Source organism: Poecilia formosa, unplaced genomic scaffold (assembly GCF_000485575.1).
Source record: "Poecilia formosa unplaced genomic scaffold, Poecilia_formosa-5.1.2 Scaffold67, whole genome shotgun sequence".
Taxonomy (NCBI): Eukaryota; Metazoa; Chordata; class Actinopteri; order Cyprinodontiformes; family Poeciliidae; genus Poecilia; species Poecilia formosa.
Genome location: NW_006800006.1, coordinates 2,521,828 through 2,537,887, shown reverse-complemented (window position 1 = coordinate 2,537,887; position 16,060 = coordinate 2,521,828). Strand labels below are relative to the sequence as shown.

General features: G+C 40.6%; 1 protein-coding gene across 2 annotated transcripts; it reads right to left on the bottom strand.

Annotated features, from left to right (window-relative positions):
- Nucleotides 1–62: 62 nt before the first annotated feature.
- Nucleotides 63–15,047, bottom strand: LOC103140056 (homeobox protein Mohawk-like). Of its 2 annotated transcripts, XM_016672870.1 has the most exons (7): nucleotides 12,607–15,047; nucleotides 12,242–12,505; nucleotides 11,941–12,109; nucleotides 11,704–11,857; nucleotides 11,011–11,349; nucleotides 4,074–4,107; nucleotides 63–665 (listed from the first exon to the last, which is right to left on the bottom strand). In XM_016672870.1, the coding sequence occupies exons 2-7, from the start codon at nucleotides 12,421–12,423 to the stop codon at nucleotides 332–334; spliced, it is 1,212 nt and encodes a 403-aa protein (XP_016528356.1). In that variant the 5' UTR covers nucleotides 12,424–12,505; nucleotides 12,607–15,047; the 3' UTR covers nucleotides 63–331. The 2 variants fall into 2 exon arrangements, with proteins under 2 accessions (XP_016528356.1, XP_007555067.1); XM_007555005.2 differs by having other exon boundaries at nucleotides 12,242–15,047.
- Between the last annotated feature and the right edge of the window lie 1,013 nt (nucleotides 15,048–16,060).

The window sequence follows — 16,060 nt, the reverse complement described above, 5'->3', positions numbered from 1 at the left end:
AGGTTGTCTCAGCCCCTGTAAAGTAATGATTTAAAGCAGAAAAAAAAAGCCAGGCCAGACTCTTTCACATTGGCTTTATTCAAACGGCTGCTGTAAAACTTCATCACGGGAGGATTCTCCGGTGTCCTGACAGTTCTTATAAGTTATGGAAAACGAGGGTGACGCAGGGCGTAGCAAAGCAAGCAGACATTATTTGGATTCACTCTTCTGGGTACTAATTAGATGTTACAGTATATAACATAATTAGAAAGGTGTAAAACGTTAGGCCTGTACACTGTGTACACTACAAGGCACTCTTGGCTGGCGGCGAGTGGAACACGGCGTTCAGTGCCTACCCGGTGTTTGCCAGGGGGGCTTTGACAGTCTGGACCTCGGAGATGTGAGACGATTTCTGGATGATGCGGCTGGTGAGGGCGGCCCCGGCGCTCTGCTTCAGGGCCGTCACGGCTCCCGTCACACACAGCCTCCCCGTGAGGCTGGCTTTCGCTACGTTGAAGGGCTCCGCGGTGCAGCTCTGCCCCGTGGCGGCGCCGGGTGTCGGGTCAGCCCTCTGGGCCACCTTGCAGCTCTTGCCCTGGGCCAGGCTGGTGAGAGCCACGGCGGCGTGGATCTCCCTCCAGCCCTGGCCGTCTTTTCTCGGTGGGTTTCGGCTTTGCAGCTGGCCCCTGTGAACAAACAGCCAGTGAGTCCAGATGAGTTAGAGCTGCCAGGTTAGGTTGTACTTTATTCGCGCCACTTGTCATAAAAACAAAAATAAAAAATTATTGCAGCAGAAGCAGCATTGAGGAAAGTGATATTTTTAATTTTAGCACCTTTATTCAGCTGTAGCCAAAGCTTCTTTTTTTTTTCTTTCATTTTTTATGTTGCTGTTTTAATTTCATGTGTGTTTCTAGAAAAAAAAAATTTGCTCTCACTGCAAAAACACAAAATCTTACCAAGTATTTTTAGTCTAGTTCCTAGTGCAAATATCTAAAGCACACTTGAAGACAAAACCAACTTACAAGGAACTTTTCAGAAACATATGGGAGCTTGTTTCAACATTTAAGTAAAAAATGAATCTCTCTATTTTGACCAAAAAAAAGACTAATTCCACTGGCAGATTTCACTCACAACGTTAGAAATACATTTGATCAGTAATTCTTATAACACTTTACACAACCACAGTATGGGAGACCAAAAATTCTTGACAGGGTCAAAAACAACGTGAAAAACAGACATAGCAACAAGTAAATGAATAATAAAAAGAAAACGCAGCAAAGCAAACCAGAACAAGCCAAATAAAACCAGAAGTGTCACTACATATTTAAAGCTGCAGTATGGAACCTTTATAAAAATATGTTTTTATATATTTGTTATATCTATCACCATGTCATAACATGAGACAGATAATCTGTGAATAGATTAATCTCCTCCACCTTCTCTCTGAGCTACTTTTGCCGTCTGAAGAAATACAACGACCAAAAACAACCAATCAGAACCAGGAGGAGGGTCTTAGTGCTGTCAATCAACTTGTGTATGCGCTGCTCAATGCGCTAAAGGCAGAAAAACAACTTAGAGCTTATCCGCTTATCTCTATTAGCCGTGGCTTTGCTAACTAGCCTTAGCATTCACAACAGGATCTGCTGACAGAGTAAAACTGCAGCATAGCAGAGAGCAAGTGGAGGAGGGGGAGCAGCGCCAGACGGAAGGAGATGGACACCGCTAAGACCTGCCCCCTGGCTCTGATTGGCTGATTCTCATTAGCACTACAAGCAGGAAGAGGAGTTAATTTTTTTTCACAGATTTTCTGTCTCATATAATTCTGTCACAATATAGTGACAGTTTCAAAAAAAGCATAGGAATATATATATAATTTTTTTTTTTTTGACAAAGTTACATTCAAGGCTCTGAGAAATGATGATGATGAAGGCCATTGAAGGATGTAAAAACACAAAAGCTTGAAATCTCTTCAAACATCTATATTATATATGACATAAGCTGCCATCAATATTAAGGTATTATTATTGACTTAAAAACAAACTCATATCTCTTGCTGTAAAGTTGTTTGTAGGTTTTGTCTTATTCAAAGTGTACTGAGGTACTTGCACTCAGAACAAGACCAGAAATACTCGGTGAGATGTCGTGTTTTTGTAGTGTAATCCGTAATCCGCAACTTTCCGTTCTCATGGACTATAAATATGATGTGAGGCCGTTCTTCTTTTTCTTTTCTTTTCTTTTTTTATTTTTTTTTACCAACTGACCACTAGATTGAGCAAAGAGCCATATTTATCTTGCCATCACATGTGGTGAGCAACATGATGAAGGAGGTAATAAAACATTTCCAAACCCTACAGCTACAGAACTACAGCGAAAAAAATGACGACATAGCAAGTCTTGATAAGAACTGTTGGACCCTTTCCATGCGGGAGTGCGCCGCTCATGATGGAGTCACATTTTGTAGACTTTTAGTTCATAATTTTTTCGACTGAGGCGTTGCATGTTTGGGCAGATATTCTGTCTGGTTTTGGGATTACTCCTCTTACTTTTTGAACTTTTGGACGGTTTGTTATGCTGCGTAACCGTGGCGAAAAAGCCATTATTTTTGCATCCAGGAGCAGCTGGTTAGCATCTCGAAAGCTCTAATAAAACCTGAACTGCAAACCAAAATCCCAGAGGACTTGGAACCAAAAGGCTTCGTGGATGAAAAGCAGGTCCAAAGAGAAGAGAGAAAAGAATATAATATTCACTATTATTATTATTACTGCCTGACTTTCTAAGCACACGGCCAGGCAGAGATTTAAATTGGAGCGGCAAATGCAAACCAGCTGGATTAGCAGTGCTCACCAACAACTGATGGTGTCATCCATGCGATGTCGACTGCGAACTATCGATAAGATATTAGCATCTCATGGAAGTTATGAGACAAAATGCAACAGTCTTCAATCAGAGGCATCTTCAGATGTGTTGTAAAGCTGACTGCTACAGGAGATCCGTCTTTCCCGCAGCAGCACATAATGAGTTTTGACAACATCTGATTTCCTTTGTGATAAGTAAAGCATGCTTGGGCTGAATTTGAGTCAAACAGAAACGGCGTCCTTCCAACACAAACACAGACATGTGGACTTTGCTAAACTGTACCTGGACTTTAACAGTCCGGTTCAGTCAGATGAGACCGAGCTGGAGCTTAATGGTAACAAACTCCAGGTGGGTTTGATGTGAAACAGAGGATGAACATGGGGAAAATTATTTCATGCCCGCTGTTGAGCAGAGTGGAAAATATGTTATTCTGTTGGCCTTTTTCTCCTCCACATTCACCGAGAGCCTGGAAGCCCGAAATACAATCACGTCGTAAACAAATGCCAAGGACTGGTAGCCTCTAACGGGTTGTCACCATGCGTTCATTGACAATAACCACCCAAAGCATGTAACGGCCAAAACGACTTGGAAATGTTACAAGAAACACAAAATCAACTTTCTTCAAATTCAATATTTGTCTCAGTCCCTCGGATCCCCCAGGACTCTGGACAATCTAAAGAGACTTTGCAAAAATCACTTCCTTACAAAAGTATATTTTTAAGTATCGACACCAGAGATGTCAAAAACTGTAACTCTGCCTTCAGGGAGTCATAACATCACTCCTGTATTCACCCTTTAACAACGTTTTTTGGGTGGAGCCTGCTCTGTGAGGCCGAAGCTTGGAAACTTCAGCTCAGAGGTGGAGCTTTGTCCTTGAGGGCGGGGCTAGGTCCACCCAGACGTTTTGCACAGCTGAATGGTTACCATGGAGATGAAAGGATTTCTTAAACATGCATAAAAGAATAAAGGCAACACTTCAGGTGTGTTACTGATGAGGGAAAAACGTTATAACATGATGTAAAAAAAAAATGCTGCCCCTTTAACACTGAATCAGTCAACCTACTCAAAGTTAAGGTTTAACTTTGCCAAAATTAGCAGTAAGGTTATGCTTCTGCAATAAAAGAGGAATTTATTTAGAAAGATCTTCGACACTGGACGCAGAGTTTTTTTTTTTTTTAAGTGTGTAAAAAGTACAAGCTGCATTGACAGGGTTATGAGATATGAATAATGGTACTAACCTGCAACTTTTAACTGAAGTGTTGTCAGTTGTATCTGTAAAAGAGCAAAAAACATGGAAAACTTAGCAAATGTACCACAAACCTCCTTACCAGATTATTAGGCTGTCGTATGCTTGCTGCAAAAACTGGCTCAATTTTCTGCATGTGTCCAAGCAATTGATCGAATGTTTGGTGCAAATTCTTTCAGTATGTGTTCAAGCTTTTGTTAAACACTGGAATGTAATTCTCCTCCCTCCTTTCAAATATTCAGTCGTTTGTCTCTAAAGTTCGTGGTTTGCAGGTCTTTATCTCAGCTCAAGCACAAGCACTAACGGGTAAGAAACATTTCAGAAATCAATGCTGGATGCCTTGCCTGTGTCTCCTGAATAACTAAGGATCAGTTGTTCTCCAAAGGGGCTTCAAAGATTTTTTTTTATGAGCACAGACGAGAGGAAAAGAAGAGAGAGAGAGAGAGAGAGACCATAACCAATGCTACGTTGCTTCTAGCCTACAATTTCTGTTCGTGGTCTGTGCGTACATGTGCGATATTTGTAGAATATATTTTCCATCTTTGCTTTGGATTACAGCCTTATTTTAGGTTTGAGCACATAGATAGGGGCCAAAACCGATTTTTCTTCAGAGTCCAATAGAAAAAGAAATTAGATGCTGAAACTAAGCCTTTCGGCGCTAACAGTCTGAAACATACCGCAAACCTGAGCCAAAAGTAACTTCTTGCTGATAGTAAATCACTTTTGTGTGTTATGCTTTTTTGCTTTGCTACTGAACATCCCTCACCATGTCCCTCCTAAGCCATAAAGTGCCCCTGCCAAGAAAGTAGCTCCGTACCTCTGCTGTATTTATGGCCAGGGGGAAAAAACTTAGTTTTACCTCTGGTGAGTTTCACTATGCGAGAGGGGATTAGTGACAACTTAATTTTAGAAGTTAGCAATGAATCCAATCAGTGCTTTGTTTCCAGTCGGTTATACAGCTTAATCAATATGAAAATGTGAGCGCAATAGATCATGGCTTCGTGCTCATAAAGCTGCAGTCTGGCGCACAAGTAGCAAATATCTGTTTCACTTCTTCTGGTTTTGGAAATGTAAACGTGCGCACCTGTTCCGCTTCCACTGCCACAAACGGCAATTTACCTGCTACTGCTTTTGGTAACACTTTATTTGAAGGGGGGGTGCATAAGACTGACGTGACACTGTCATAAACATGACATAACATCTGTCATGAACATAAACGAGTCTTTATGAATGTTTATGACAGTTGCTATGAAGTGTCATTATTTACTAAATGACACTTCATGACAACAGTCATAGACATTCATAAAGACTTCTTTATGTTCATGACAGGTGTTATGTCATGTTTATAACAGTGTCATGTCAGTCTTATTCACACCCCTTCAACTAAAGTGTTACCCAGCTTTTTTAATACATAAACTCACAAACAAATTAAGAATTAAGAAAATATGTATCTGCCTGATGTTTGTCTGTGTTTTGTAAAAAAAAAAAAAAAAAAAAAATCAAAACAGAAACCAGAAAGACTAAGGGTCTTAAAACAAAACCCAGAGTCCCGACTCCCTAAAAACTTAATGTGATCCAACGTAAATATGTTGTCGATTGTTCGCGGGTAATCATATTAAGTTTATGCAAAGTTAATTTACTAAGTTTATTAAGTCATCAAGTTAAATAAACATAAAAAAGGAAGCTTGACAAACTCCATTCGGTTGAATGTGACCAGTTCATTTTTTTTAAGTCTGAGTTGCATTCTCCTTTGTTTTTTTTTTAGTGCAAAGTGTTTTTATTTTTTACTCAGAGCATACATCTTTTTAGAAACATAATCCCCACTTTGAAACAATGAAAAACAGAGGGAGAGAAAAGGGGTGAAGAAAAACACAGCAAGGCCCGTGTCCTGAAACCTTTCCAATAAACACAGCTCCAGTCACACTGACAGGATCCCTACAGGTAAAATGGAGCTGGTGTCCATCTTCACCATAAACAATCCTTAATAATAAATCATGAAATTCCCAGTAAACCATTCCTTATACTTTTACCACCTTTGAGACTGACAACTTGTACGACACACTCCAGTGGCATCACATAACTCAGGCACACTGCAGGTTTAGTGGCTGCTTCAGCGTCTCCCATGCACTCTGAAAACATATTAGCGTTGATTGTCATGTTCTGGCAGCGAGACTCTCCGTTTTATCTTCACAGAGGAGCCATAATGACCAAGAGGGGGGTAGCCTGAATGAGCGGAATAGTGTTCAGGGGCTTCTAGCAAGAAGGTAAGCTTAAAATAATCCAGAAATAAAAAAAAAAGACATACTCCATTTAGTATGTAATTCTTAGCCTTCTTATAAAAATTTGCTAAAATGCTGTTAGCTTAAATGCTACAAGTAGCTTCAAATGGTCTCACAAGTATGGCCACAATTTACATGAACAAAGCATTCACTTCAGTAAGTTAATAAAAACATTAATGCTACTGTCATTAAAGTAGCATTTATTGGAAGTAGCATTCCAGTAAATGATTGTTAGCTTAAATGATTGTAGCATTTAAGATAACATTAGCTTGTAGCTTAAGTGTAATCATAGCATTTTCAGTGAGTGAAGGAACTAATTGACATTTTGAAAAAAATAAAATAAAAATAAGATCCTGGCAAACATAGCTATGTACAGATGTTTGACTAATATTAAAATTAGCATATTTTAAAGGAGATCTAAACTGTAAAATATGTAAAACACCTTTAATGTGTTATGTGTACAAAATTTACAACAGCTTAAATTTGAACAGTGTTTATTGAAAACAATCAGTTATGATAAAAGTTTTTTTTTGTTTTTTTTTTTTTTTTTTTTGCTTTAATGATTATTATCAGTATCTCTTGTGCACCAGCCTTCAGCCTAATGGCTGCTAGTGAAAGGTAGCAGCCTATGAATGGGTGGATATCATTTATCATACAGCTTCACAAGGGTAGTCACAATTTACATGAACAAAGCATTCTCTTCATTAAGTTAATAAAAAATATTCCAGACAAAATCCGGTGTATTTTATCTGTGCTGGCAGAAGTAATGTCTCAAGTGTCCAGTTTTTCTTAGCTTCAAAAGAAACTCTCCTTTGACTACAGTATCCCTATACAAGGTTAACTAAGCTTAGCACAAAGAGCAATGAAGTTTGCCTTTGGTCAATTTATTTCTTTGATGTATCAAAGCTTCTTGGCAATTAATATTATACTGTTGGAGAGCCTGTTTATTTCCCCCTTAAACGGGGCCACGTTTGTAAGGAAAATGCATTTGTGTGTTAATAAGCAGAGTTGAGTGTATTGGCAGCACCCATGAAAGGCTTGCCAAGGCCTCTCTGCCAACGCCAATCAGCTCTTTGTGGAGGTATTGTGAGGGTGTGAGGCGGCAACGCCCTAATGGGAAAAAAATAATGCATGTCATCAGCGAAGGCCGTCTCAGCTCAAATATGGAGATGAGATATTGCAACCAGTGGCCATACCGTATCTCCACTCTTAGAAACCAAAACTATCCAACATGCCAACGCCCACCGATTTGGGGCTTATCAGAGGCCACCTCCAGGATTTGGAAGTGGACAGAATGAAATGGTCTACACACACACACACACACACACACACACACACACACACACACACACACACACACACAGACACAGAGACACACACACACACTGTGCTGTTCTGGCCTCCGTTTGCTAAATGAATAATTTTTCAAACTTCAGTCAACTTCCAGTCCAAAACAGCCCGAAATCCAACACCAAACCAGAGTCAATAGAGAAGGAGGGATTCATGGACTGGATTTGGCAGGTCGCGTTGCCCACATAACTCTGCTGTTAAACCAGCAAATCCATTTTCCTTTCAAAATGTAGCACCATTTAACTGGATATATATATTTAAAAAAAAACTTTCCAAAAGAATACTTTTTCTTTTTTTTTTTGCGAGGAAGGATTGTACAACAAAGGAATAACCAGGCCAACACAAATTTCCTTGCTTTTTGTGCTATAGTTAACCACTATAATATTGAAGCAAGGCCTGATTCTAAATATGTTACACTGACAAGAAAAAATCCTTTTATCATTGTTTTTAAGCTACAATGCTTCCCAGTTTTAAATTCAGTGCAAACGGTTCGACAACATAGGAAGGAATTAAGACTTTAAACACAGTGAATACTACAGATGCTAGCGTGCTAGCTTCATTGTTTCGCCCTATTTTTCCGTCCTCAGAATGGACTCACCAACATTAACTGCAAATGTTGGGGAAAACTTGAAAAAAAAAATCTTTAGGGCAAACTGTAAAAATACCCCCAGAAATAAAACATTTTCCACACTTAGCATAGATCTCAGAGGCTAAGTCTTGCAGCTAAGTGTCGCTAAAGACTGCAGCCAGATTATGACTGTTTCAAGACACGGCTTTGGCTTAAAAACAAACTGAAAAGGCAGCTGTGCCAGTTTAATGGCTGCAGACCCAATTTTCTTGAAACACCAAGCGATGGTTTTTGTCAGGACCTCCTGAAATCAAACCATTAGAAGGAAAACTGTAAAACATAATTTTTGTTGTCATTCTGGCCTTGTTCAATGGACGCTTTAGCATTATTTGTATGCTTTATCGTATTTTTCATCCAAAAGCTGTAATCTTCTAAGTAAGAAGATACTTATAAAGTCATTCTAGAAAAACTCAATCTATACTTATTAAACCTGCTTTCCTGGAATCACAGCTTAGTTTTCAGTTCAAAACATTTCTAAAAAGCAGTAGAGAGTAAGCAAAGTTTAAAAGTGACATTAATGATTGTACCGTCTTAGTTTTAGTTTAAATTAATAATCTTATTTACGTGTCTTTGTGACGATTTTCAATTGTTTACTGCATTGTATTTTGTTGTGTTGGATGCACCACTGAACCATTGAAATTTAGGGGTCTTAAAGATCTATATAATAAATATATGAACACTACAATAAACTATAGAGTTTCTGGTATTTTCCTGTCCTAATGGAGCGGCTCAAACGAATCCAAGTTCAGACAGACTCCAGAAGCAGATGTCTGAGAGAGTACCTTCGATACAAAACCGTTTAGTTCTCCGAGAGAATCGAGAAAATGCAAAAGTACCTGAAAAAGCAGCACCCCAAAAGCAAAGGGAAGCAGAGGACAATATACAGGTAATGATACTGGCAGGGGTCTGTCTGACAATGAACAAAGCAGAGCAGCAGAGTGATCACAGGATGAGTAACAGGTGCGCTGATTAACCGATAGCTGGAAGATAAAACCACTAAGAGAAGGACACAACTCCTCACAAAGCAAAAGCATAAACGAAACCACGACACTTTTAACTTTCAGCTCATGACGAACCTTTAAAATGAAAGTGACACTGGTTTCGTCAGCCTGTGTAACCACAGAAAGTTTGTGTTCGGCTGTTAAACTTTTCTCCTGTTTAATTGCTTACCTATGTCCGAGCTACTTTTTTCACACGCAAGTTTTACTCAAACTATATATGTAGGCTATATATAAAAAAAAAACATTCCTTGAGTAACTTTGCGAGGCTGGAGCTTCTTTGTTGCCAGGAATAATTAGGCAGCGCCGTCCTCAGTGTTGGAGAGAAACCTATATGGAGGCGCTAAAGAGTGGAAGTGATTACAGAAACACTACACACAACTCCTCTAATGCGACGCAAATGAAACTGCTTTCGAGCAGGAAAGCAACACATGGAAGACACAGACTGCCAAGGCACACAGCTACATCCTCACAGACTGCTAGAACAAGCCAAGTAAATATTAGCGTGTTGCCTCACATTTGCATGGCTGCTGCAGCACTTACTCTACAATCCGTCTGTCTTCAGCGTTTTTGTTTTTTTTTTCTTTTTGCCGACAGACTGTTCCCTTTCTACACCCAGGCTGATGTTTCCACTTCTCACCCTGGGAGAAATAAAGTCTCAGACATGCTGTAATTGTCCTTGAGGCCGGACTGGACATTTCCACCAAGGCAAGAAGTCGAAGTGGAACAAATGGCACATTCTAAGTATATGGAAATGATATTTGTGGTGTTCAGTGGCAGCCAGCGAGAGCCCCTTCCAATTCTTAAATGTAGGATTTCAGCATCTGCGTGAGTCTTTATTAGTGATCTTTGCAGAGGCTTTGGCTGACTTCTCCGGGTGGCTTTGAGCCGTGCCAGTGCGCTGTGCTCCCCGTAAGTCTGAGAAGGTAACCATGTGTCAAGCTCCCCCCTCTGTTTCGCCGTTGCGTTTATGATTGAATCTCGCCGAGCTTCTGACTTACAGACAGACGCCAGAGATTTATTAATGTCAGCTCGCCCTCGGGAGCCAAGTTGGAGGTTTCTGTTTGCTGTGTTCTTATTTTACTGCACACTGTGGTGTTTTAAAATGGAACTGCGAGGAAACAGGGTAGTAAAACTGCCAGTGTGCTTTGCATTCATCGTTAATCTTTAATTAACGAGGAAGATGTCTTTATTATTTCTTCAGCCGGAGGACCCCTGTTGTTTCTCTCCATCAACCGTGATGTATATAACATCCTAACCTGTTTGCTGTTCCTACAAGGTCAGCCGTCTCTTACTACCCTGGCCATTGTCTTCCTGCGCTATTCAAATCTTGCTCACAGCAGTCAAATTTCTACCGAGCTGTGAACGATGACGTCATTTTTCTGCGACGTTTTAGCAGTGGCAGCGGAGAAAGTGAACAAAGTTGTTGAGTCTGTGTAGGACACGCTTTCAAAAAAAATTAATTAGCGTTACCACTAGCTTTGTTTGGTTTGCCACGTCTCTCTTCGCATTGGAGGATGGTTGTTACAATTTCCGATAAGCTTCATAGTGTTGAACTGGCGCATTACGTATGTCACAACTGGGTAAAATTTAAACCTTCAACAGAGTTCACGTCTCCTGGAAGAACTCGTTTCTTAATAGCCGAGAGCTTTTACCAGGCTAATAATCTCTCACCCATGCTGTAGATGAAGTTAGCCTCTGCTTCGGAGGAAAAATCCGGCGAGACAACATCTCGATCGCATTCGTTGGAGCTGAACGATTGGGAAAGGCATCTCTTCCCGCGAGCGGAGGCAATGGCGTCAGCCTTTGCCGCCATCATGTGTCGCAGGGTGTCGTTCAGGTAGCGGTTCAGCAAGCTGCTCTTGTACTTGGATGGAGGAGACGTGCCGTCATCTTCGTTGGAGCAGTCCGCCCCAGCGAGGACGCTGGCCTGTTTCTCAAGCAGACTTCGGCGGTAAGACGAGCCGCCAAAGTTTGATTGGGCGATTGGATTCGGTAGGGTGCACTCTTCGTCTAGAGAGGAGGAAACAGAACCGTCACTGCAAATTCTGCTTAACAAGAGAGATTTAGTGGACATAGCAGCAGATTTAAACTTTCTAAACTACATTCCTCGAGGGATGAAGTCCTGAATCTTATAGATGTGTCCCTTGTCCTACACACCTGAAGTAAACAGTGAAACTGCCTCACTAACATGCAGTCTATCTCTCTCACACCTCTCGGGCTAAGTGTGCTGATTAAGAGGGACATCTAAAAGTTGCAGGACATCGGCCCTTGAGGACCACTGGTCCAGACCTGATTCTTAGAATTCTCTTGACTAGTGAAACGAAAAGGCTGAACTATGTCGAACCGTTCATCTTAACGCCTCACCGTCCGAGTTTGTATCGTCACTGCACACACTCAGCCTCTCAGCGTTTCCCTGGATGTATTTATTGTAGAGCTTGATCCTCAGCGCCCAGCTCAGGTCTGGCTGCCTCACTGTGTTCTTCAGCCTTCGCCGGGCATTTGCAAACCAGTTGGAAACCTTGCACAGACATCACTTGATCCATCAGTATGACTAGCCCTAGCAAAAAAAAAAAAAACATTCTTTTGACGAGACGGTCTCACCTGCACTAGTGTCATGTGTGAACCCAGAGCGAGAAGAACCTTCTCGGTTTTTGTTGGGTAAGGGTTGTCCCGGTGCTTGTACAGCCAATGTTTCAGCGGCCGAGCCATGTCCTGGAGTACCTGCCTTTTGTGACGAGCTTTCACTCCACCGAGACGAGACCTGGGAGAGCTACAGGACAAATACTTCATGCCATATATCTTTCCTGTTTTAGGTTGGAACTTCCATAAATCAGATCATATTATCTTTTTGAAGTCTAAAATTTAAATGCTGTAAAGAAAAAAAAAGAGAAAAGATTCTGACCTGCATCTTCTGTACTTCAAGGCAGAGATTTTCTCGGCCGGCTGCATGTCTGGGCTCTGTCCGTCTGTTAAACTCGTCTGAGGTGAGTCTTCACAGTTCGGGCCGATCCTGTCTTCAGCTCTTCTGTAGTTGTCCAAACAAAACTGATCCTCATCAGTCTTCATTGCTGCAAATTTGTCCATTCTTAAACACGCAGGGTTTCTCCTCTGTCAACAGGTGCATCAACAGACTCCCAAAGACGTCCACAAACGGTAGATCCTCATTCTTTATAGACAAGGAAAAAAATATATATGTAAATGCTTCTGCTCCTTTCTTTTTGTTTGTTATTTTTGGAGTCTCAGGAGCAAATAAAAACTGAACCTTACCAGGGAATAATTTTAGAAAAGTCAGATGATGATGTCTGGTTTTACTGTTCTGTCTGAGGAGAGTTCAAATAACACTCAGCTCTGCAGACTATTGGTCTTCACGCCAGCCAATCGCCTCGCTGCAACACTCTGCAAGCCTTTCCTTGCAGAAGTCCTGTCTCGCAGAGAGACTCCTGCAGCAGTACCTCTGGATGTGAAAAATGGGTCCACTCCAAAGAATATCAGCAAACCCAGTCATTAGATTTACTAGAAAGTGATTCTGTCAGTCTGTGCGAAGCTGCTTAAGCGTGGCTTCATATTTTCAGCATGAGCCGCGCGATTCTTGCGGATCCTGTGGCATCACTAAGAATGGTGTCAGCAAATAATAATCCATGTTTTATCAGGGGATTCTGGAAATTTACGAGCGTAATAACATGGTTGCTAAAAACCACAAAACGACGGCTCATGTCAGGCAGGAAATCCCGCTGTTTTTCTGGAGGAGAGGCTGAGGGGACTTCGGTATGGATTTCAGTAAAAACCAGCTGTTCAGAGAGGAACCGCATTCAGCTTATAGATACATTCAATTAGGATCGCAAATGTGCTCATAAATAATTCACGATAAATGATAGATACATCTTCGACACATCTTCATCCAGACACGTAGAATGATTCCGTGCATTTTAATGTGTTTCCCATAGTGTTTATGACATACGGCCTCTTGTGAAATTTATTTCGAAACTAAAGTTGTTGTTTTTTTTGTTTTTTTTTACCTATTCCTAGTGCTGGAAAAACATATCACGATATAAGCATTTTATGTCAGTCAATATTGATAATTACTGATTAGTTTTTAGTTTTAAATATCCGAAATACTGCCAAACTGGTGGCGTTCCTGTTTGATCCAGCTTTCTCTCCACGCCATTGTTAATTATTTTTAAGCAGTTATGAGGAAAGGAAACCCGAAACTGCTGCTGCGCAAGTTAATCAGCAAGTTGTTGCTAGGTAACCAAAGAATGAGCGAGTTAGTTGATTGCTGTGAGAGGTTGACCAGCTCTGCCTACATCCCCCAGAATGCTGTTCAATTCTGGATCGGAGCTCAGTGAATATTCTTTATATATTCAATATTCTATAATGACGTATTATCGATTCTCTCGCTATAAATATTGTTATTGATTGTGTCCAGCCCTACAGGTTCCTATTTGTAAATCAGCTCAAGCTCAAGTATATTGGATGCAAAGTGACCTTGGACACTAATGTAAAAGTCTTACTCAGTTTGATTTAGTGCTACACTTTAACTAGGCCATTCATCTGTTCTGATCTAAACAACTCAGTTGTGTCTCTTGCTGTATATCTGTCCTGCTAGAAGTAAGTATTTGTAACATTATATTTTATTTAGCAGAATAAAAGTAAAACTTTACTGATTTGTATCTGTAAAAAAAAAAAAAAACTAAGGATGTATAGTTTTCATTACACTTTAAAATCCTTCCACTTTGAAATAATACCCAATTAAGATTTGACCTATAACATAAAATAAAGAAAAAAAAATACTTTATAGTTTTCTTTGTAATGCAGTAATGTGTGTAGAGAGGAGGGGGGAGTCAAAAGGGGTGTGAATACTTCTGCAAGGCACTGTAATTATTTTTCTAAGTGGGGTCTCCTTTAAATTATGGCTGAAATTCAAGCAGCGCTCTTCGACACACTTAAAGACAAATGTCTTTTCCAAGTTCATAACTCAACACTATGAATGGGCAGGTTGAGTTTTAGAGCTTTCAGAGCTGAAAACCACATGGAGCAGAAGCATCTCCGGTAGGTGCCGTAAATTCCTCGCTCGCATTCCTCGGCGGCGGCTGGAGAGCGCCTGGCCTTGCCTTGCTATCACACACCGTTTAACCCCCCGTCCCTCTGCGAGCCGGCCAGCGGCAGCACTGTTGATCTTAGCAGGAACACAGCGGCCGTCTGCAGCCAGTGGGGGGGCAGTAAAAAAAAAAAAAAAGGAGGAGGACACATATTTCTGCTTTGTTTGGATAATTTGGTGCTCGTTCCAGTTGTTCAGTGTTTGCCTTACAGGTTCACAAACTCTGGGCTCATCAGCCTAAGGGCCAAACGTGTAGCGAGCTCACGCCGGGGAGAAGGGAAGCCATGTCAAACATGCCGTTTTTGCAGTATTGCCGAATAGCTGCAGTTCCAAGTGGGCTGTCAGAAGCTTTCTATGATATTAGAAAGCTATGACTTCACTGACTAGCTTATGAGGTCTTTATCAGGTATGGAGCCCCTGCATGTTATTGTTTATGTCCGGAAATTTCGCACTTGTAACCCAAACACAACTAAATTCCTCATAACATCTACGTGTTACGGTTGCCAAAGTCGAGCAACCATAACTGAGCAGCTCTCCCTCACTATTGTTTTTTTTTTTTTTCTGAAAACTTTTTCCTGACCTTATATATCAGGGATACATTTAAGATTTAGGGCCTTTATTGATAACAGCTAAAACCAATGGTAGTCGTCGCGAGTGGCTTTTTGCCCTCCAGCAATAATTGGGGCGGGATCCTGCACGCGGGGGCTTCAAGGGGTCCACAGGTGAGTATTACAGGCTTTTGCTGACTCATGGTTATGTGTGTTATTAGGTAATGCTATTCCTGGTTCATTGCTGCAACATTTCAGTAGCACTTGGTCCTATGTCAATTCCGTCACATTTACGCAGATGTATGGAAGGAAAAAGCTGTAGTGTTTATTTTCCTTACGGTATTACATCTCTATACAGCATTAAAAAGCTTGGGATTTATGTGCCAGTTTGATTTGGTTGTAAAATTTGTAGCGTCTGGTTAGATTAATAAATAACTATGTATCAATTAAAAGTAAGCTTTGATGATTTGCTAAAACACTGTACTGTAACTCGGTTTCCATTTGTAGTGGAAACCGAGTGTTTTTAGGAAGGACACAAATGCAGGTGAAAGAGAAGCTGAACGTGATGCGATAAAATACAGGCAATGATAAGAATGAAACTAACAAAACTCAAAAACCACAATAAGAAACCATGTTGTTAATCAACAGGTTGATCTGCCCGTCATAAAATGACTCATTAATCTCAATTTGGTCCATCTTCTAAAGAGTTCTATCCAAATTGAGTTTATTTATCTATAGACATGGGAAATATGTTCCATGATCTGTCATTAACGGAGAAATAAGTTTGTCTTAGTCTTTGAATTCTTGTTTTAGCTCAGCAGTTTGAACGTAATGGGAATGGAAATTTGTTTAAAAAAGGAGCAAAGCTAATTTGCTACTTTTGCAATTTGCATAAAAAGCCTAACTAATATCACTCATGTAACATTAATTGCTTCAAACACAAAAGCTAGTGCTTTTCCAATCGCTTGGGCTGCTGATAATGGTTAGCCTGATTACTTAGCACAACGTTTCTACAAAGTGGCAGTTGCAGCTCAATTTGATAGTTGTGAGTTAAACACATGCTGGTTGTTTAAGA